The sequence below is a fragment of the Mirounga angustirostris genome, unplaced genomic scaffold (genome assembly GCF_029215605.1).
Source record: "Mirounga angustirostris isolate CCGP_5_RB_7025 unplaced genomic scaffold, mMirAng1.0.hap1 SCAF_17, whole genome shotgun sequence".
Classification (NCBI taxonomy): Eukaryota; Metazoa; Chordata; class Mammalia; order Carnivora; family Phocidae; genus Mirounga; species Mirounga angustirostris.
This window is the reverse complement of record NW_026991725.1, coordinates 22702912-22722913: the sequence shown is the minus strand read 5'-3', so window position 1 is coordinate 22722913 and position 20002 is coordinate 22702912. Positions and strand designations below refer to the sequence as shown.

Genomic DNA, 20002 nt, shown 5'->3' with positions numbered 1-20002 from the left:
GGTTTGAATTAATGGGCTGTAATATATGTCCCAGGGCTACAGAGAGACTAGACTGTCTAGCCAGGAGACAGACCACCTTTGTTGTAGACCCAGCTCTACCGTGAACTTGTAGATGACCCGTCAGGTCATTTCGTACACGCTCACTGTTCTCTGTTACTCAGGTTATCCTTACTGGATAAAATGAGGTTTTCTCCAATAAAGGTGCAATGTGAAGGCACTTTAAAATAAAATAAAATAATGGGTGAAGAGTCTTGAGGAGAGAGAAAACTTGGAACTTTTTCTTTCTTTTCAAAAAAAAAAAGTGATTCAGGTTTTATTCGCCAGCAGCTCCGCCCTCTCCCTGCCTGCCGCGGGGGCCCCTTCCGCACTTGCGGAGTCAGGGGAGGGCTTCTCTGGCCTCCTCGGCTGTAATCTCCTGGGAGTAGAGGTCAGTGAAGAGAGCCGGCAGCCAGTAGTGGGCCTCCCCTGGGGCCTGCAGGTCCAGCCAGGCCAGCCCTTCCTTCAGCAGGTGTTCCTGGAGGGAAAAGGAGGCAGTCATTTATGAAGACGGAGTTCCTGTGGGGCGGACAAACCATTTTGGCTTCAGTGGGGTTTTCAGACTAAATCTACACGAGTGCCTTCACGTAGTTACATGACCCAACTGGAATTCCGGGTTCTCCTTGGCCCTGACCTTGGCCTGAGGTGCAAAAAATGCCACTGAATCACTTAACCTGTGCCGCTAGGAAAGAGGGTAAAGACAAGGTGCGGGGGGCGTCGCAGGAGGGACGTGGGGCCTCAGAGACGTCCGCCCCATGGCCCGAAGCAAGGCCCCGGTCCCATTTCCCTGAAGCAGAACGGAGACCACTGTTGTCATTACGTTTCCCGTTAACTCGTGGGTGAACCTCTATGGAGAAATTAACAGAAGGACTCTCTTAGTTTAGGAGGGACTCGCAGTTCCGGCGGCTGGAAACATGCTCGCTTGTGCCGGTAGCATTAAAGAGACGTTTATGTTACCCTGCTCTACACCTCAGTGTATAGTTCAATTGCCTGGATAAGGAAGAAGGTATTAAAAGCCAGGGTTACGTTCTCCTGCTGCTACTCCTCACATCAGCCTTTCCTTCGTACCACGACATCTGTATCTATCTCGCATACAGTGTAATAGTAGGTAATTATGGGTACGGAATTAAGCAGGTAACCGTTCCCTTCACTCCGTGTTAACAGTGTTACTTCCGAGACAAACCGTAGGAACGGTCTGTCCAGGCTCCACGGGTCGGGGAGACAAGGGGTTTTGGTGACTTGCCTACAGCGCAGTTAGAAGCCTGCCTCTGAGTTGGAACTCAGTGGCACCTCAGGGGAACGCGGGGCTGGCTTCTCTGTGGTGACAGCAGCCTGCAAGGCCGAAGTCTCTGCCGGAGGGCTACCTGCCCACCCACCTCCACCCATCTGCGGCCCATCTCCTCTGGGCCGTTCCAAAATTCACATACCAGCACTTGCCGCGCTCGCTCGGTCTCCCATTTAAGACTGGCTTTGATATCACTGACGGTCACGTAGCCATTTTTCTGAAGGAAGGAGGAACCGGGGGGTCAGTTAACAGTGGACTTTCCCTGAGAACCCAGCACCTGCCCGGCAACAATGGACTGACCCCAGACAGGAGGAAGAACTGCCCTTGAAGCCTAAGAGCACAGAAAAAGAATGTTTAGAAGTCCCAGCAAAGATAGAGAAGCGACTTTCAGGGTGACAGAAGGGGGGGCGGGGGGAGGGCGGGTTCAGTCTTAAAAAGTGGGGTCCCTGGTACTAAAATATTAATTTAGACCCTCTCAGAGAACTTCAGAATATGACAAGACTCAGAATAATTAACTGACAGGAAGAAATGGTGACCGTTCCCTGCCTCACCTTACTCATCCCCCAGTGAGAAAAGCCCCTCCCTATTTAGTTTTGTTCTACATTATCGAATTAAGAAAACCGAACGTGTCTTCCCTAAACCCAGGATGAGGACTTGGGGGAAGAGGGGATGTGCTTAAGGCATGCTGAGTAACGGCAATGGCAAACAGGAGGAAACCTTTGTATCGAAGAGCCCGTACAGAAAGTAGTATTCCGAAGACCTCAAAGAATCGGTCTACCCAAGAAAATCCGGTTCGCTGTGGGCATGGCTGGCTGCCCCTCTAGACTGTAAGCTCCCCAGGAGCAGGAGCTGTATGGTGCCGGTCGTTCTACCCCCACGGCCCGGCCGGTGCTTTGCGCTGTAGCTGATCAATAAACGGCTTCTAAACAAGCACAGGTCTGAGTCGTGCGTCTGCTGGACAGTCTCAGCGAAAGACTGCAGTTACTCAGACTGTCCCCCCCCCCCCGCCCCCCGCCACACACAGGCGCCCCCCGCCCCCAGAAGGCAGACCAGTACCTCGGCCAGCTGCAGCACCACCGTGTGATCCATGTTGAGCTCAGCCGGAACAGACTGAATGAGGTAGGTGCCGCCCACAGGGATGATGCCGAAGCCCGTGCCCAGCGCCTTCAGTTTCTTGATGGCCCTGATCAGGTCGTCTCTGAGGTGAGGAAGAGCTGCTTAAGGACCCCTGGCACACCACCCCCAGCCACGACGCAGTGTCTCAGCTCTGCCCCGGGCCAGGACACCCTGACGGAAGACTCAAAAGGCTGCACACCAGTCGGTGACATCAGTAAAAAGGTAAGGCCGAGGGGCACCAGACGGTGCTAGGACGCTCACGGGAGACAGTACAGTGCGGGGCTCTCTGCTCAGCAAACCTTTCTAACCCCGGACACAGGTCAAAAAATCTGCCCACGGGAGCCCATCGGGGAATGTGAATGAATGAGCTAAATGCGAGAGACAGGGAGCAGCGTGAACTACGGCAAAACAGAAAATGCTTATCCATTTTACAGAGGGCAACCCAGCTGATTATTGCCATTTGGAAATTCAGGCCCAGTCCTGCCGGTTATCTGGTTTCTGGTTAACAACTAACTCGAATTAGGGAAAAAGAAAACCCACAAGACAGTGTGTAGACCCTATACCCAGCCCACATACTGACAGCCTTTTTTTTTAATCTTTTCTCAAACTGAAGTCACACCCAGAGGCTGGGGAACCAGATCAATTTGTACCCCATCTTCTGACCCCCCACTCCGTTCCCCAGCCTTTCTCAGTGCCTGCGCTAATCTCCTCGACCTCAAATAATCTGAAGATTAAGCCCCAAGTATGTTAAAAAAAAAAAAAAGTAACAATACATGCGTACACATGAAAAAAAGACGCATAGAAGAAAATACACCAAAATGTCAACAGTTGTAATCTCTCAGTTGAGAAACAACGGGTGGCTTTTGGTTCTTTATATCTCTGTATTTTCAGTTTTCTAAAAAACATGTTTTCTGATCATAAAGAGGAACAAAAATGATCCCCAAAGTAGCCTAGACATGCGAGCAGTAAAGAGAAAAGATTTCCATCTGATTTTTAAAGACCTTTCTATACTCTAAGGGGTTGGAAGGCGTAAGACCTACTGGCTGACGTCTTGCGCGAACTTGCCCCTTCCTCTTAACACCTGTTGATGCAGTTCCTCCAGAGTTATCAGACCTAGGGGAGCGGGGAGGAAAGCAGATGGAGGATTACCTTTATGGCTAAGCCAAGCCAACCCAAAACAAAAATACAAAAAACAGGGGCAGCATCATCTCTGAAAAACTATAAAGGCGCTCTTAACATCAAGGCCGTTATCTATTTACGACCAATGATTTATAACTGGTTTTAAGTTTTCTTTCTAACTTCAACACAGACCATTTGAAGTGCTTTATTAAGATGACACCACTGGATGACCATTTTTAGGTCACGTTTTGGGGAGCCTAGAAACTTGGCACCACCCCACCTTGGAGCGCCAGGATACATAGTTACTAATGATAAAATCATAACCTGGACGTGTTGTTTATCAGGGGAAAAGGCCTATTTCCTACCTCCCTATTATTTTCTGTAATAACCAGGGGCTAAGACCTTCCTGGGTGAAGATCTCTAGGGAATAGAGACAATCATTCGGGTAATTCCATTTTTCAACCACATGAAGCCACTAAGATGCTTCTGAAGACCTAACAGGTTCTCAAGATCTTATTGGCCCGCAGACTACAGGATGGAAAAGATCACCTTTCAAGGTTTTCTCCCTCTGAGAAGTCCAAAGCCCAGTGTGCAGGACTCAGCCAGCCTCACCTCCATTCCGGTGCTTCAGGGCCAGGCATACTTCAATAATCTGGACACCCAGCTCGTAATAGAAATCCCCCACACCTAGCATCTCAGACCAAAATCCTTTTCCAGCTGAAAGACGGAAAAACAAAAGCAGGTTATAGGTTATTTTCTATCCTTTCTTTTCTTTCAAAGCTAGATTAAAACACCTATCCTGTAGGAAGCCTTCCCTGCCTAGCCTAAGTCCTGGGGCTCCATTTACTACTCAGGATCCTCAAGACAGTTGGACTCTTGGAAATTCCTCCTAAAAACCAGGCTCGGACAGGTGGGCAATCTAAAAGGCATTTCTATTTGGCGAATTCTGGCTCAGAACACTATAAAAATGAGCCTTCCTTTCCCAAATTATACAGTGAAATATAATGGGACACAGGATCTAGACAAGGCTGAGAGAAACGATATGCAGACCGGGCATTCAAAAATCCACTGAAGATAATAGCTGTCTGGGTAAAAAAATGCAGGTTACAGAGTAGTAATTATAGCATAATCTGATATGTTAAAAAAAAAAAAAAGTTTATAAATAGGATGAAGGTGTCCAGAAAGCTATCTTAGATTGTTAATATTTATCTCTGCCACTGTGGGACAGGGTCAGAAGACTTGTACTTTCTTTTTCTTTTTTCTCTTTTATTGACTGACTCCATGATTACACGCTACTTTCATTAAAACTAAATTATCTTTTTAATAAAGGGAGAAATAGCCGTTCAGAAACTCCACTGGAGGTCCCTCACGGGAAGGCCCATACCCTGGCTACTAGCCCGCGGCCAGTGTCTCCAGCTTCCCAATCCCCCTGCGCACTCAGCCATCCTGCTGGGCACTCCCTGGAGACAACAGCCACTGGCTCTCCCTGCAGGCCCTTCTAGAAGGGCCTTCTGGAAGGGGCCCTAGCCACAGTAATGACAGCCAGATGAGCTTCCGCCCCTCCAGAGCCCTACGAGAACACCACAGCCCTGTGGACAGCTCCTTACAGGCCAGAGGGTCCACCCCAATGGTGGCACACATGTCCTGGAACTGCACCCGGAACTCGGGATTCTTCCGGATCTCCTGCTTGTGCTTGCTGGCAAATTCCTCCAGGTTGCTCTTGAACATGTCCAACTGCTTCGACATCTGTAAGGTGGACCAGGGGGAGATTAGGGGCAGCCCGGCCAAGTGATAATCTGATGCCAAAAATTAAGTTCCTGGCCCAGTGGCAGGGCAAGGGCTGAAACAACCTATCTCCGCCAGGCCTACCATGATGCTCTTTCTTGTTCCCTTTAGTTTAGGGGTTTTTTTGTGTTGTTTTTTTTTTTTTTTTTATCTATTTGAGAGAGAGAACACACATGCACGAGTGGGGGGAGGGGCAGAGGGAGAGATCTTCAAGAAGACTCTCCACTGAGCACCGAACCCGACTGGGGGCGTGATGAGATCACAACCTGAGCCAAAACCAAGAGTCGGACGCCCAACCGAGCCACCCAGGCACCCTATTGTTCCCTCTCTTTTTATCCCTACCTTTCCTTCATGGTTCTGTTGTCAGCTGGACTGGGATGCCATAATGTTTCCTTAATTCTAAAACACACATTTTTGGGGGCACCTGGCTTGTTCAGTCGGTCGTAGAGCATGCAACTCTTGATCTCAGGGTTTTGAGTTTGAGCCCCATGTTGGGTATATAGATTACTTAAAAATAAAATCTTCGGGGGTGCATAGGTGGCTCAGTTGTTGAGCGTCTGCCTTCGGCTCAGGTCATGATCCCAGGGTCCTGGGATCGAGCCCCACACCAGGCTCTCTGCTCCGTGGGAAGCCTGCTTCCCCTTCTCCCACTCCCCCTGCTTATGTTCCCTCTCTCACTGTGTCAGTCTCTGTCAAAAAATAAATAAAATCTTTAAAATAAATAAATAAACAAAAATCTTTGGGGGCACCTGAGTGGTTCAGTAGGTTAAGCGTCCTACTCTTGGTTTCGGCTCAGGTCATGCTCTCCGGGTTGTGAAATTAAGCCCCACCTCAGGCTCTGCACTCACCTTGGAGTCCGCTTAAGACTCTCTCTCCCTCTACCCCTTCCCACCTGCACACTCTCTCTCTAAAATAAATAAATAAATCTTTAAAACATTAAAGATAATGAAAAATAAAACACACATTTTTTTTTCTCACATGTTCCTGTTCTAAAGTCAGGATGCATCTAACAATCAGCATGCATATCTAATGTGATACTTTTTTTTTTCCCCAGAGAAACGGTTACTAGATTGAAGATGCACCCCAGAATCCATTTTGTCTTAAAAAAATGAGAGAATGCGGGGCGCCTGGGTGGCTCAGTTGGTTAAGCAGCTGCCTTCGGTTCAGGTCATGATCCCAGGGTCCTGGGATCGAGCCCCGCATCGGGCTCCCTGCTCAGCAGGGAGCCTGCTTCTCCCTCTCCCTCTTGCCTGCCTCTCTGCCTACTTGTTCTCTCTATCTCTCTGTCAAATAAATAAATAAATAAATAAATCTTAAAAAAAAAAAAAATGAGGGCGCCTGGGTGGCTCAGTTGGTTAAGCGACTGCCTTCGGCTCAGGTCATGATCCTGGAGTCCCGGGATCGAGTCCCGCATCGGGCTCCCTGCTCGGCAGGGAGTCTGCTTCTCCCTCTGACCCTCCTCCCTCTCATGCTCTCTGTCTCTCATTCTCTCTGTCTCAAAATAAATAAATAAAATCTTTAAAAAAAAAAAAAATGAGAGAATGCAGCATTCAGAAAAAAAGAAATCTTCAGCCACTAACAGAAAGGTTACATAGGAGAAAAAGGAAGCCTGGTACGAATTACGTGTGCAGTGATTGTTGAATCTTTCAGTCATGGACCTTCTTGGGAATTAACTCCAAATAAAGAATCCCAAAGGGAGGGATGGGTCTACCAGATTATATTCCAAAACTAAATACAAATGGTTTGGGGATTTTCTGACTTACTTGTAGTATTCCTTCTCTTTCCCTAATTAACAAAGCCTATGTTCCACCCACCAAGAGTAACCACTCCTGGCCCAACATCTCCTCGTCTGCTACATATTATAAACTTAAACATTATAATCACCATTTCCAGTTGATTCCTGTATGTCACCTCCCCTACGAGTGGGAGATTTTTTTTTTTAATATATATTTTTTTAAGATTTTATTTCTTTGACAGAGAGAGACCTAGCGAGAGAGGGAACACAAGCAGGGGGAGTGGGAGAGGGAGAAGCAGGCTCTCCGCTGAACAGGGAGCCCGATGTGGGGCTCGATCCCAGGACCCTGGGATCATGACCTGAGCCGAAGGCAGACGCTTAACGACTGAGCCACCCAGGCGCCCCAATATTTATTTATTTTAGAGAGGAGTGGGGAGAGAGAGAGCACAAGCAGGAAGGGCACAGAGAGGAGAATCTCAAGCACACTCCCTGCTGATGGAGAAGCCCAACACCGGGCTCAGTCCCATCACCATGAGAGCACGACCTGAGCCAAAACCAAGACTCAGACATCCCTGAGTGGGAGCTTCTGAAGAGCACTGCCTGTGTCTACTATCTTTCCTCAGTACAAGGATCCATTTCCTTGCTTGTTTCCTCCTCTTCTTTACCAGTCCCAGTAACTGAGTAAACTCAGGGTATGTACAGAAAAGGAAATCGCAGGCCCCCGCATCCCATCACTGACACACACTTCTGGTACGCACCTGGATGTGTCGGTGGTGGTGATGGGCCACACAGGTTAAGCAGTATTTTCATCCTATTCTTAGGCACTTCAAGTGAAAGTCCCCAAAGACCTAAATCAAACCGCTCTACCACCTACTACCCAGGTAATCTTGGATAAACCACCTGAGTGTCCTCAATTCTAAACTGGGAAGAATAGAGTTTCCTCCTGGTAGGATCATCAGGATGAACAAGATAGTGCAGGTAGGGGCGCCTGGGTGGCTCAGTTGGTTAAGCCACTGCCTTCGGCTCAGGTCATGATCCTGGAGTCCCGGGATCCAGTCCCACATCGGGCTTCCTGCTCAGCAGGGAGTCTGCGTCTCCCTCTGACCCTCCTCTCTCTCATGCTCTCTGTCTCTCATTCTCTCTCTCTCAAATAAATAAAATCTTTAAAAAAAAAAAAAAAAGATAGTGCATGTAAAGAAAATGGACACGTGCCTGGGACATAGATATAAGCATGGAATGACTCAAAAGATGTTAGCTATCACTGTTATTAGCAAGTCCCTGTAAAAGATCTGAGCAGCCCAGAAATTGAGATTTGCCAAATACCCTATTCTTAGTTCAATCCAAACAATCTAGTTTACATCAAAGGTGTCCCGCCCAGCCTTGTCGGGTCTCCCTTCCTGCCTGGAGCCCTCCAACCGACTCACCTGGGCCAGCTGGTCCTCAGCCAAGACAGTGCCTCGCTCCTTATACTTGGCCTGTCAGACAAAGAGACCAGCGTGAGTTGAGAGTGGGCGCTGGGGGCTCCCCTTGTACTGCCTCCGACGAAGTATGAAAAGAGGGTCTCTCTTAAATGGTTTTTCTTAGGGAGAGGGATGAGGAAGTAAAACAGACGGCCCGTCTGCAGTCATATTTGGGGACGCGGGGGAAAGGGCTGGTGGATCTGGGGATGCTGACATTCCAATCCACCGGAAGCTGAAGAAACTCCGTTCCCCGGGACCCGAGGAGCCCGTGTCAGATTCTGATGGGGCGCGATTTGAGGGTACAGAGCTCTGCTCCAAGACTTTCGATCTCTCTCGGGTCGGGGATGGCTGTGGGGCGGCCTTCTTCCCCTCACCTCGGCAAGCTTCTTCTTGGCGATGGCGCCGGCTCCCACCCCGCGGCGATGCATCCCCGCCCTGGGCCCGGGGGCCGCCCCGCTGCCGGGACCCCGGGTCTCCGCGTCCCGGGATCCGCCGCGGGCTCCCAACGCGGAAGCGCCGGCCGCGCGTCATCTCCGCGCGCCGGAAGCTACGCGCCGACTTCCTGCCGCGGGGCGCAGCGGCCCCGCCTTCCTCTGGTGGCCGGGTGTAGAGAAGCGCGGCGAAACCCGGCGGCCGGGAGGACGGGCGAGCGCGGACGCGGAGGCGCGGCCTGGTTGTCGGCGGCGCGCTCCCCACCCACGTGGGCGCCTCGGACCCTCGCGTTTTAGCGCGGCTGCCGCCCGCCGCCACCCAACCTCCGGCCGCCAGCCGGTGCTCACGGCCGCCTGCTCTGGGCCAGGTGCTGAGTCGGCCCCAAAGCTTCCAAATTGAGCATGAAACAGCCCATCAGCTCTAATGGAGCCTACCTGTTGGAGTCACACGCAGAGATTCTGACTAGGGCAGACCTTACAGTTAAGAACCTGGACTTTGGAATTAGATAGCCTGGCTCCCTAGCTCACTTCCAGTGCGTATGGTCCAGTAACTTCAGGCAAAATCCTGAATCTCTTGTGTTCTAGTGTCCACAGTTGGTATAGAGTAACACCTACTCATGAAGTTGTTGCGGGGATGAAGTGAGAAAATCTATAACAAAGCATTTAGTGCAATGCCTAACATAGAAGTCAACATCAGCTATGATTGTTATTCATCAGATTGGGAGTGGGATCAGCCATCTGTGTGTTTAGAAAGCTCCATAGGTGCTTTCTATAGCATTGAGCCTAACAAAGGAGCTAATGAAGGATTCTTAAGTCAGGAAGTTGTTACTTGACTTGTTAGATCAAATTCTCGTTTTAGAAAAGTTAGTGACAAAGGGGGCGCCTGGATGGCTCATTCCGTTAAGCGTCTGCCCTCAGCTCAGATCATGATCTCAGGGTCCTGGGATGAGCCAGGATTAGGGCTCCCTGCTCAGCAGGGAGGGTGCTTCTTCCTCTCCCTCTGCTGCTCCCCCTACTTGTGCTCTCTCTGTCTCCCTCTCTCTTTGTCAAATAAAGTCTTAAAAAAAAAAAGCTAGTGACAACCTAGACTTAAGTCAGTCATAGCAATGCAACCTAGAAATGATGCAAGCTAGAACTAAGATAGTGGCCATGAGGTAGAGAGAATGGGACAGTTTCAGGAGATACTTGGAGTGCAGAATGGTAAAACTGGTAAGATGGAGACAGAGTGGGTAGGAAAAAGTGCTCGGTTTTCTGTCTTGGGCAACAGGGCGGTGCCATTTGGAGAAGGGAGTGGGGGAACAGGGACTGAGACCACAGGATGAAGCTGGGGAAATAATTAAGGGTAATTTTGAACATGTTGAAATTGAGGTCTCTGTGACATCACAAGAGAGATGACCAACAGTCATTTGGATGTATTAGTATAACGATCTACATAAAAAGCTGGGCAGAGCTACAGATCCAGAATCATCAGCAAGGTGAAATCACGAATGTGAATAATGTTACCAGAGGTTTCAAGTAAAAGGATTAGAAGAAGATGTGATCAGAGATTTGTGACAGGATATTTAGCCACCATTTTGGATCTTGAGGGATTATGGAGCCATGACCCAGGTCCCTGACCTGAGGATTTCATGGAGCAGAGCTGTACACCAGCCTTGAGCTACCTGCCTCTGGATGCTTATAAGAAAGAGAAATAATGTTGTCTTACCAAAGCCACTGTTTGCTTACCAAAACACAGGTGTTTTTCTGTTATTTGAAGCAGAATCTAATGTTAGCGGATGCAAGGACCAAGGCTAAAATAATCAATCTGCTTTTTGTAGTCTTATTTCAGATTCACCCTCAGACACACCCTTAGACCCTGAGTTCAGGTTTCTAAGTCCCCTTAGAAACAAACTTCCCCAGACACAGATTCGCTCCTCCAACACATACTAGCCTTTTCAGACACCCTCTCCTAAAACACTGACCTTCAATATACCTACCCACGCCTTTCTGCAAAACAAGTAGCCCCTTATATACACACATTTACCTCCTATTCTCATATTCTTACTACACCACTCCCTAACACAAAAATCTGGTCTTTTCCTGACTCACTGACACACATAGACACACCTGCCTCATTTCTCACTCTTTGACTCACACCGTATGACCCCTTAAGATACATGCACTGATCCCTCACTCACACTCATGGCTACAAATTTATTCATACCCTCAAATGCACACACACTCACTCTTATAGGTGCAAACCCATTGGCCGGAGACACACCTGGTTACCACACTCAAGCGGACACCCTCATTCCCTTATTCAGACACATTTGTTCTCTTTCATAATTTTATTTTTTTTTTAAGATTTTATTTATTTATTTGAGAGAGAGAGAAGGGGAGAGAGAGAGAGCATGAGAGAGGGGAGGGTCAGAGGGAGAAGAAGACTCCCCGCCGAGCAGGGAGCCCGATGCGGGACCCGATCCCGGGACTCCAGGATCATGACCCGAGCCGAAGGCAGTCGCCCAACCAACTGAGCCACCCAGGCGCCCCTCTCTTTCATAATTTTAGAGAAAGTATGCTGACCAGTAATGAGCTGGTAAATGTTTAACAACCCCCTCTCCAGGCTGGGAAGGAGGAGCTCTGATTTATAGCATTTGTCAATTTCCATGGTGTACTCTGGCCATGGCCAATTTCAAGCTACCAATGATTTTATGACCTTCTCACAAAATTCCTGACAATTTCACAATGGCCCTCAGAAGCGCTCAGCTCCAGGACACCCTGAATGCAGACCATCACACGTGCTGTCACTTGCTTTAAGTGACTCACGGGCCTTAGGCACAGGGTGGCTAAGAGCATGGGACTTTAATTCTCTACCTCATGGAGGCAGTGTAGTGCATGGTTAACAGCTAGTATGTTCAAGTGCTGTGATGAGGCTCTAGATGAGGTTTATAAAGAGCTGAGCACAATGCCTGGCCCATAGTAAGAACATTGTACAAATTTATTCTAAATAACCGTTTCTGATTCGCTCACCCCCAGAGACACCCAAGACTCCAGAAATAGAGAGCCAACTATCCCCAAGACAACCGGTCCCACCATAGAGAATCGCTAAACTATATCTTTTGAGCGAAGGCATGGTCTAAATTGTGTGGTATACACTCTCCAAACACAAGGAGTTTAGAGGAGAGGAAACCTAAAATGTCAGAGCTGGAAGAGATTGTACACGGGCAGCCTTCGGGCAAGTTCAGTTCTCAAAAGTGTTTTGTTTGGCCAGCAGAAAGCGTGTCTCTTCCATTTTCACAGTCCCCATCCTTCCCATTGTCTTACACCCTCCCCACTCTGCTCAGTTATGCCACTGGCCTAGCCCTTCAGCCAATCCAGCTTGCCACTCCCCGATTGAAAACTAATACCCTTGTATTTTTAAATTGAGGTTTAGGTGGGTAAATGATAAGCAAAGTTAACTTTTATTGACCATTGACTTTGTGCCAGGCACTATCTTAATTAATACTTCCTTCAACCATATGAGTCGGGTACTTCCAAATCTTTTCACAGACAGGAAACCCACTCAGAGAGAGGAACTAACTTGCCAAGTCACAGACCTAGCAAGTGATTTGAGTCTTTGAATCGAGGTGTGTTTGACTCGTGTCTACTAAAATATGACCAGATCAAGGGGAGAGAGGACATTCTAGGCAAGATAGCCCACGTGAAGGGGGTAGGAGACTTAGCCTTCTAAGGATACCAGGCATTGGGAGAAGGCAGTGGACTGAGGGGAGAGGGAGAGCTTTGAACGCTGGAAGATAAAGGTGTTGACTTTTGGACAAACTGAGTTGGCCCCTTTCCCTTCACTCCCACTCCCACGACCCTAGGGTAAGCCTGGAATCCTGCAAGAGGATTCTCTTAGCTGGTCTTCCTTTTCCATTGTCATCCCTGTTCATCTCGGTATATAACCCTCACTCATGATGGTTTGGGAACGAAATAGCTCTTCAAACCTGCCCCGGTTTAAGGATAAAATCCGAAAAGTTTTAACATGGCCTTTAGACCCTTTCTCTGCCCACCTGTCCAGCCTCTGTTTGTTCTAATCTCCCCGTTGCTAGTTTCGCTTTGTAAGAATAACACTGAGGTAATATTCATTAAGGCTCCCTTCATCTTTTGGCCATCTTATCCTCGCCATCTCACTCAGCTTGGATGTCACTTTCTCCAAGAGGCCCTGAGACTCCGCACTCCATCTAGATGAGGCTGCTCTGGGGGCGCCTGGGTGGCTCAGTCGTTAAGCGTCTGCCTTCGGCTCGGGTCATGATTCCAGGGTCCTGGGATCAAGCCCCACATCGGGCTCCCTGCTCAGCCAGGAGCCTGCTTCTCCCTCTCCCGCCCGCCCTGCTTGTGTTCCCTCTCTCGCTGTGTCTCTCTCTGTCAAATAAATGAATAAAATCTTTAAAAAAAAAAAAAAAGATGAGGCTGCTCTGTTCTTGTAGCTCTCTAGTCTTTCTTCACATGGCTTAGCATGTGACGTGATTCTTTTTTTGGGGGGGCGGGAGGAGCAGAGGGAGAGGGAGAGAATCTTAAGCAGGCTCCACACCCAATGCAGAGTCAGAGGCAGGACTCGATCTCATGACCCTGAGATCTTGACCTGAGCCGAAATCAAGATTTGGAGGCTTAACCAACTGAGCCATCCAGGCACCCCAGCATGTTACATGATTATTAATGTGTGTGTGTGTGTGTGTGTATAAGTTAAGGTCTGTCTCCATCACAGGACTGTAAATTCCTCAGGGACAGGGACTGTGCCCATTTCCTTGACTGCTGTGTTCCCAGTAGTTAGCACAACCCCTGCTTGTGTAACCTTCCATTAAGTGTTTGTAAATAGGTGAATTACAGATGTAGGTAGGAGATGTATCTCGTTTTCTTTTTTTTTTTTTTAAAGATTTTATTTATTTATTTGACAGAGAGAGACACAGCGAGAGAGGGAACACAAGCAGGGGGAGTGGGAGAGGGAGAAGCAGGCTTCCCTGCGGAGCAGGGAGCCCGATGTGGGACTCGATCCCAGGACCCTGGGATCACGACCTGAGCCGAAGGCAGTCGCTCAACCGACTGAGCCACCCAGGCGCCCTGTATCTCGTTTTCATTGGGTGGCATGCACACACAGACACACGTACATTAACAGTGCTCAAGTAGACATTTGAGCAAGTTTTGACAATGGGCACAAAGATTTATTTCAGCTTAAACTTGACTGGTTTGGATTCTCTTGGGTACCCTGGAGTGGAGCTGAGTCCTGAGTGAGCGAAGGGCAGAGTCCAGGCCTGAGCTGGGTTTGGTCTGAGTCACTGAAATCTGGGGAGGGTGGAAAGAGGAGGGGAAGTGATTGGAGAGTAGGGTCATTATCTACTCGGAGTCAGCAAAGTAAACTCATCCTGGCACCCAGCCATGGTTCAGCTGCTCCTACCTCCCAATTACCTTTTTAATTATAAGTAAGCAAAATAATTCTGAAAAGCACCCACCTCTCTATGGAGAATTTCTCATACTCTCCTCCATGGTTCTGGTCACATTCCTCTTTCCCTTCCTGCCCTCTGCAGGAAGCCATCCCAGATCTGTTCCCTCCATCCCTCCCTAGCTCGCCAGCAGCAAAGTCTGAAAATGTGTTTTGGTTTCCAAGCCTTGGTGTCTGCATCTTGAATGAGTGTTCTGTCTCACCCTTTAGGTAGATGGACCCCTTCGTGGTATTTAGCCATCCCTTGTTTCTGGGACATAATAGATTAAAGGACTTTCTGGCTGGTGAGATGGACCGATGAGACCAACAATGGCTATAGACGGGCAACATACCTCCAACTCCAGGGGCCATGGGACTAGGGTACAGAGGGAGAGCTGAGACCAGGATGGTCAGCTTAGCTCAGGTGGGCAGGGGAGGTGAGCGCAGCCTCTCACCCGGATGAGGAGACCCAAGGGTAAGCAGTAATGACAATGGCTGACATTACTGAACTCTCACTCCTCCCGGTTGCTCTCCGCTCTTTCCTCGGATTATCTTATTTAAACCTGACAACAATCCCACAAAGTGGTCTGAATAAGCCTTGTTTTCATGAGAACACTGAGGTTCAGAGAGGCTTATTAGTTTGCTAGCACGTGCTGGGGTGCCGATCTGAACCCATGTCCGGCCCCAAAGCTCAAGCTTGTAAGCACTGCGCAAGACGCCCAAAGCCACCCAACAGCCCCACCTGAGCCTGCAGACTTCCATCTGATCCACCATCCAGGCCAGCAGCTCTCGAATCAGTAAATCCTTGAGCAAATCTTCATCACTGGGCTTCTTGGGTAGGGAGCTGCCAAGGAGAAAGCCTCAGGCAGGCTGTTTGAGCCTGGGCCCCACCCGGAGTGAGTAAATACAGGGCCTGGGACTCCACAGGGCAGCTGGGTTGGGGGGAGCGAGTCAACACAGCTGCCTCTCCTTATCTCAGCTTTCAGAGCTCCACCCTGATCTGTGGGCCGCAACGCCGAACAGAATTCAGGTGGGAGACACCCCACCCGTCCACCTCTGTGAGCATCCCCGAATGCATTCCCCAAACCCAGGAGATGACTTTGGGGACATTCACTCTTTAGAATGGTCCACAGATTCCTCAGCTTCCTCAGATAGGGGGTAACTGATGTCAAGGGACTGGCCTTCAAAGGGTCCCTGTTCCTCAAACAGCCTTCCAGAGGTCTGTCGGGGAGAAGTGGGGAAGCCAGTTCCTGAGGTCTCCCTGACGTCTCTTTCGCTGCCCCTCTCCTTGACTCTGATTCTGCACACTAAAGTCATCAGTCTTAGGGAGTCTGGTCCCAAACCCCTCCTAGGACCCCAGCCCCTATTCCTCCTCCTCGGCTTCTCCCTTCAGCCTGGGCTGGCCTCCAGGAGTTTCTTGAAGACCCCTCTCTGAACTGGGAGTGGAGGGGGATGCTTATCTGGGGCCTTGCTCTGCTCTGGGGTCTGGGAGAGGGAACAATGAGGCCCTGCCCCCACCCCTTCCCTTGTGGGCTGACTCACCCCTGCTGCTCCCTCGCCTCCTCCTTCCTGTGAGATTGATGGGCCAGCTCCAGGGCCCCGGCGGCCTCCCTCTGGGTGATGTTGTGTTTCCAGCTGGTGAGGTAAAGACGCAGGAGTGGGTGGGGCTGGGGAGGCTCCAGATGTTCTCCAGTCCAAAGGCTCCGATCTTTCGGGACCTTAACCCAAGTTGCAGAGCAAACCTCTTTCTCCATTCAAACGTCCCACTGCTTGTCCTCAGCGGCCACTGTCCGACTTTTCATCATCTCCCACCACGCCGACCGAGCAGCCAGCACGAGGTAAGAGACTTGGCCGAGAGAAGGAAGGAGGACCAAGTCCGCAGTGGCCACCACTGCCAGGAGCATCTCAGCTCCCTCTGCCTTCGCCCCCAGCCCTGTGGGGCTCCTCTGGGAGCCCCGACCTCTTCCCTGATCCCTCTCCTTAGAAGAAAAGGAGTGGAGGGCGCCTGGGTGGCTCAGTTGGTTAAGCGACTGCCTTCGGCTCAGGTCATGATCCTGGAGTCCCGGGATCGAGTCCCTCATCGGGCTCCCTGCTCGGCGGGGAGTCTGCTTCTCCCTCTGACCCTCCCCCCTCTCATGTGCTCTCTCTCTCTCTCTCATTCTCTCTGTCCCAAATAAATAAATAAAATCTTTAAAAAAAAAAAAAGAAAAGGAGTGGAAAATTGCCTTGCGCCCCCCCCACACACACATACTGAGCAGTTGCCTGAGCCCTGGTCAGGGCCACCGTGTCGCCCAGCTCACCATCGGTGCCTCAGTGAAAGGCACCATGTGGGGCTGGGAGGCGCCGGCCCGCGTGGCCCGCGTGGCATCCAGTGTGCCCGGAGGTACAGCCAGCCCCGGGCTCCGGAGGGAGTGTGTGCTTCGACTCACTCATTCTTCTTCCCCTTCTGCGCCAGCAGCCAGTTCACAAAGTCTTGTTGGCGGATCTTGTCCATGGCAATGCTGTAGTCACTGATGAAGGTCCCCTCAGCATACCTGGGGCCTCGAGGTCGGGAGCCACTGACCTTAGAGTGGCCTCTGAGGGGCAGGGAGAGGGAGAGAGAAGCCAGGACAAGGCAGGAGGGGCAGGGGGTGAGGGGAAGCACAATGCAGGGGCAAGTGGTTGTCACCGACAGGAGGCCAGTGTCTGAGAAAAATGCCCTGGTTTCCTGGGAGTCCGTTTTTATGCAAACCCTCTCTTGTCTCTGCATCAAGCCCCTGGGACTTTATCCTCAGCTTTAGAACCCACTTCCTGCATTCCTTGGTGTGTGTGACTCCGGCTTCGGGGCAAAGAGGGATCAGGGGTCCCCCTCATCCCAAAGGACTGATCTCAGTTCCCTCCTTTGCTCCTCTTGCCTGGCCCACCCCGATTCGAGGCTTTGTTCCCAGTCGATAGGAACAAGAGTGAGCTCCTCCATAACGGCCCTCACTGTGTGGCAGGTCCTCTGTAAGCCCTTTACTACACAGACTCATTTGGCCCTCATCACCCCTAGGAAATAGACACTGTTTCTACGCCCTTTTTGTGATTGAGGAAACCAAGGGGCAGAGAGATTCATCTAGCACATCTCTTAGGTGGCAGATCCAGGAGTTAGCCTCAGGCGGTCCGGGCCCAGGTCTAAGTGCGCAACCTCTGATGTTGCCCCAACTTGCAACGGTCTCACGGCCATGCCTCCCATCTAACAGGATGCAACAGATGGACCACATGGCTAGTTCCTGCATCCGACAGGGCGCAGCTCTTTACTCAGACAAGTCTCTCGGTCCTCCAGAGCACAGAGCCCCCTGCTCCATGCGTTCATGACACTCTGCTCCCCCCCCCCCCCCGAAGCGCTCAGGACAGTTTGCAACTCGCCTAGGTGGTTCTTTGTTTCCCCCTGGGGCCCGTGTGTTCCACGAGGCATTTGTGGACCACTCAGCACTAATATATCTCCTGTGGCTGGCGCGCAGGGGGCCCTCTCCACAATTTGATCAAATGCACACATAAATGAACGGTTAAGGCTTTCCTTAGGAAGGGAGATCCTGTCATCTACTTCAGACACTTAACCACTGAGAAGTCCTTCCAGAGATCTAACCACAGTCTCTCCTGTGGCAACAATAGCTCGTAATAAATACTCTCGGGTTCTGTCCTCACTCTGCACACAGACGCTGGCTGGTTTTCCCCTCCGGCTTCTTTCCTCTTGGCCTGGGATTCCTCCCTTTCCCACCTCTCCCCCGGAGAACCAGAACCCGGTCATCCTCCCTTGTGCCCAACCCCTCCCCTGCAGCCCTACCTGGAGTGACCCTCCGCCTTCTCTCCCAGCACCACTGCCAGGAGCAGGGACCCCAGCAGGAGACCGAAGATCTTCACGGCCACCATCTTCCAAAGGTGATTTCCTGAGCAAAGAGAGAAAAGGGACCGGGCTGAGGGAAGCACCGTGCTCAGGGATAGTCAGCATGGCCAGCCACGTCCCGCTGACGCCTCAGAGCATGTGTGGGTTCTGGAAGCTGGGGGCATTGAGCTCTGGACGAGGGCAGCGGGGGCAAGGTCCAGGCGGAAGAAAGCAGCCAAGACCCGTGGGCCTGACAGCCCCCTTCCCGGCTCCGGTGGCTGGACCTCACTGGCATGTGGTTTGGCGAGTCTCCCCTTAGAGCCTCCAGAATCCATAGCAGCCTGCCTTCCAGCTGTCGGATTGGAGGTCACCTAAACCATCACAGCCCTCTTGCCCCAAGTGAAAGCCACAAGTAGGACCATTCCATCCTCTCCTTCTCGGGCTTCACGCTCTCTGCTCAGGGAAGCTCTTTCCAGGGTGCCCCTGCAGGAAGACGGGGTCCGGCAGCCCAAACATGGCTAGGTCTAGCTTTGGTTTTCAGGGCTTGGGAGGAAGGTTCCTTACTGCTCTTCACCCTACTGAAGACCCCCTGGATGAAATGGGCTCAGACCTCGTTTGTCCTCCTGCCTTTGTCACCTGGGTGTTACAGGAATGCTGAGAGCTGCTTTCTTATCTCTCACGTAGATTGCCTCTCCGGTACCCCCTCCATCCATCCTCTGTCCAGGCCGCTCTCTTACCTGGCTTCCTTCCTGGCTCTTCCAGAAAGACAGGGCAGGGGTTTCTTCCTCCTACCTTCTGGTCCTTTGGAGCCTGTCCCAAGAAAGTCGGCTGTAGCTCCTTTATACCCAGGCATCACAGACCTGCTGATTAGCCTAAAAGCGCCTTATCTCAAGAAATTAGGTCCACAGCTCCCGCCACATTAAGTCCATTTTACGCGTAATAAAGTTGCCCTTTCCACCTGAACTGTGCTAATTGATGATTAACATTTGGGTATCTCCAGTTGCCCGGGGGGTAGGCCACTTTAAGTGTCCCCTTTCTTCTCCCCCCCTCCTCCCACCTGAGCATGGGGCCCCGTATTCTTCTAGCCCTACTTCCTTTACAGGTGTCCTCGGTTAGAAAGGGTGCCTTAGGTCCGGTGGCACTCGCTGGGGTAGGACTGCTCCCACAGGCAAGAGGCTGCCCCTGGGTCCGAGAAAGTGGGGCACAGTCGTTGGAAACCCAGCTCTGGATAGTGGCCCCCAGCTTTGGCAGTGTGGCAATGTCCCCATTGCAAAATCTAGGAGAGTATCCCAGCCGGCTGGGGAAAGGGCTGGAGAGTGAGAGGGTTGAGGGACCATGAAGGATGGGGGTTTCCTGGGGTAGCTGGGAACTGCGAACTTGCAGTCAAGCTGCCTTTCTGCATAGGGGCAGGATAGAGTGGGGGAAAGAAGTACTTACCCCTTGGGAACTTGAAGGAAGATGGGCAGCTACAATTCTATCTGTAAAGGTTTATGACACCCAATGTGGACTTGTCTGTGCCAACAGACTGGGGGACCCTGAGGTCATGCTGTGCCTGTCAGACTGGGGGCTCTCCAGCGTGGGGGCTTTGTCTCCCGGATCAGACTGGGGGCTCTCTGAGATCAGGAGTGTGAACCGGGGGGGCTATCATTCCCCATCCTACGGAAGCTTCTGGAGGCTAAGGGCCATGTCTGCCCCTTAGACTGGAGACTCCTCAAAGTACTGCGTCTGCCTTTCTCCAAGCGCTTAGTACACAT

General features: G+C 50.9%; 2 protein-coding genes across 3 annotated transcripts; both read right to left on the bottom strand.

The window, feature by feature from the left end:
• Window positions 1–285: 285 nt before the first annotated feature.
• Window positions 286–9071, bottom strand: SNF8 (SNF8 subunit of ESCRT-II). 2 transcript variants are annotated; one of them, XM_045889084.3, is made up of 8 exons: window positions 8911–9069; window positions 8501–8551; window positions 5164–5302; window positions 4169–4273; window positions 3478–3550; window positions 2378–2519; window positions 1464–1538; window positions 286–514 (listed from the first exon to the last, which is right to left on the bottom strand). In XM_045889084.3, exons 1-8 carry the CDS (start codon window positions 8962–8964, stop codon window positions 377–379), a joined length of 777 nt encoding a protein of 258 aa, XP_045745040.1. In that variant the 5' UTR covers window positions 8965–9069; the 3' UTR covers window positions 286–376. The 2 variants fall into 2 exon arrangements, with proteins under 2 accessions (XP_045745040.1, XP_064438915.1); XM_064582845.1 differs by lacking the exon at window positions 286–514 and having other exon boundaries at window positions 521–1538; window positions 8911–9071.
• A 4871-nt stretch (window positions 9072–13942) lies between these two features.
• GIP (gastric inhibitory polypeptide) lies at window positions 13943–18295 on the bottom strand. Its single transcript, XM_064582169.1, has 4 exons — window positions 18214–18295; window positions 16834–17002; window positions 15947–16039; window positions 13943–15248 (listed from the first exon to the last, which is right to left on the bottom strand). The coding sequence occupies exons 1-4, from the start codon at window positions 18293–18295 to the stop codon at window positions 14906–14908; spliced, it is 687 nt and encodes a 228-aa protein (XP_064438239.1). The 3' UTR covers window positions 13943–14905.
• Window positions 18296–20002: the final 1707 nt, after the last annotated feature.

Coding starts and splice junctions, on each gene's coding strand:
- SNF8 (XM_064582845.1), bottom strand. CDS start 8,964: ATGCATCGCCGCGGGGTGGGAGCCGGCGCCATCGCCAAGAAGAAGCTT. Junction 4,274..5,163: donor TGGGGTGGACCCTCTGGCCT/GTAAGGAGCTGT, acceptor TCCGTCTTTCAG/CTGGAAAAGGATTTTGGTCT. Junction 2,520..3,477: donor TTCGCGCAAGACGTCAGCCA/GTAGGTCTTACG, acceptor TCCTCACCTCAG/AGACGACCTGATCAGGGCCA.
- GIP (XM_064582169.1), bottom strand. CDS start 18,295: ATGGTGGCCGTGAAGATCTTCGGTCTCCTGCTGGGGTCCCTGCTCCTG. Junction 16,040..16,833: donor CAGAAGGGGAAGAAGAATGA/GTGAGTCGAAGC, acceptor TTACCTCACCAG/CTGGAAACACAACATCACCC. Junction 15,249..15,946: donor GAGGCGAGGGAGCAGCAGGG/GTGAGTCAGCCC, acceptor TCTCCTTGGCAG/CTCCCTACCCAAGAAGCCCA.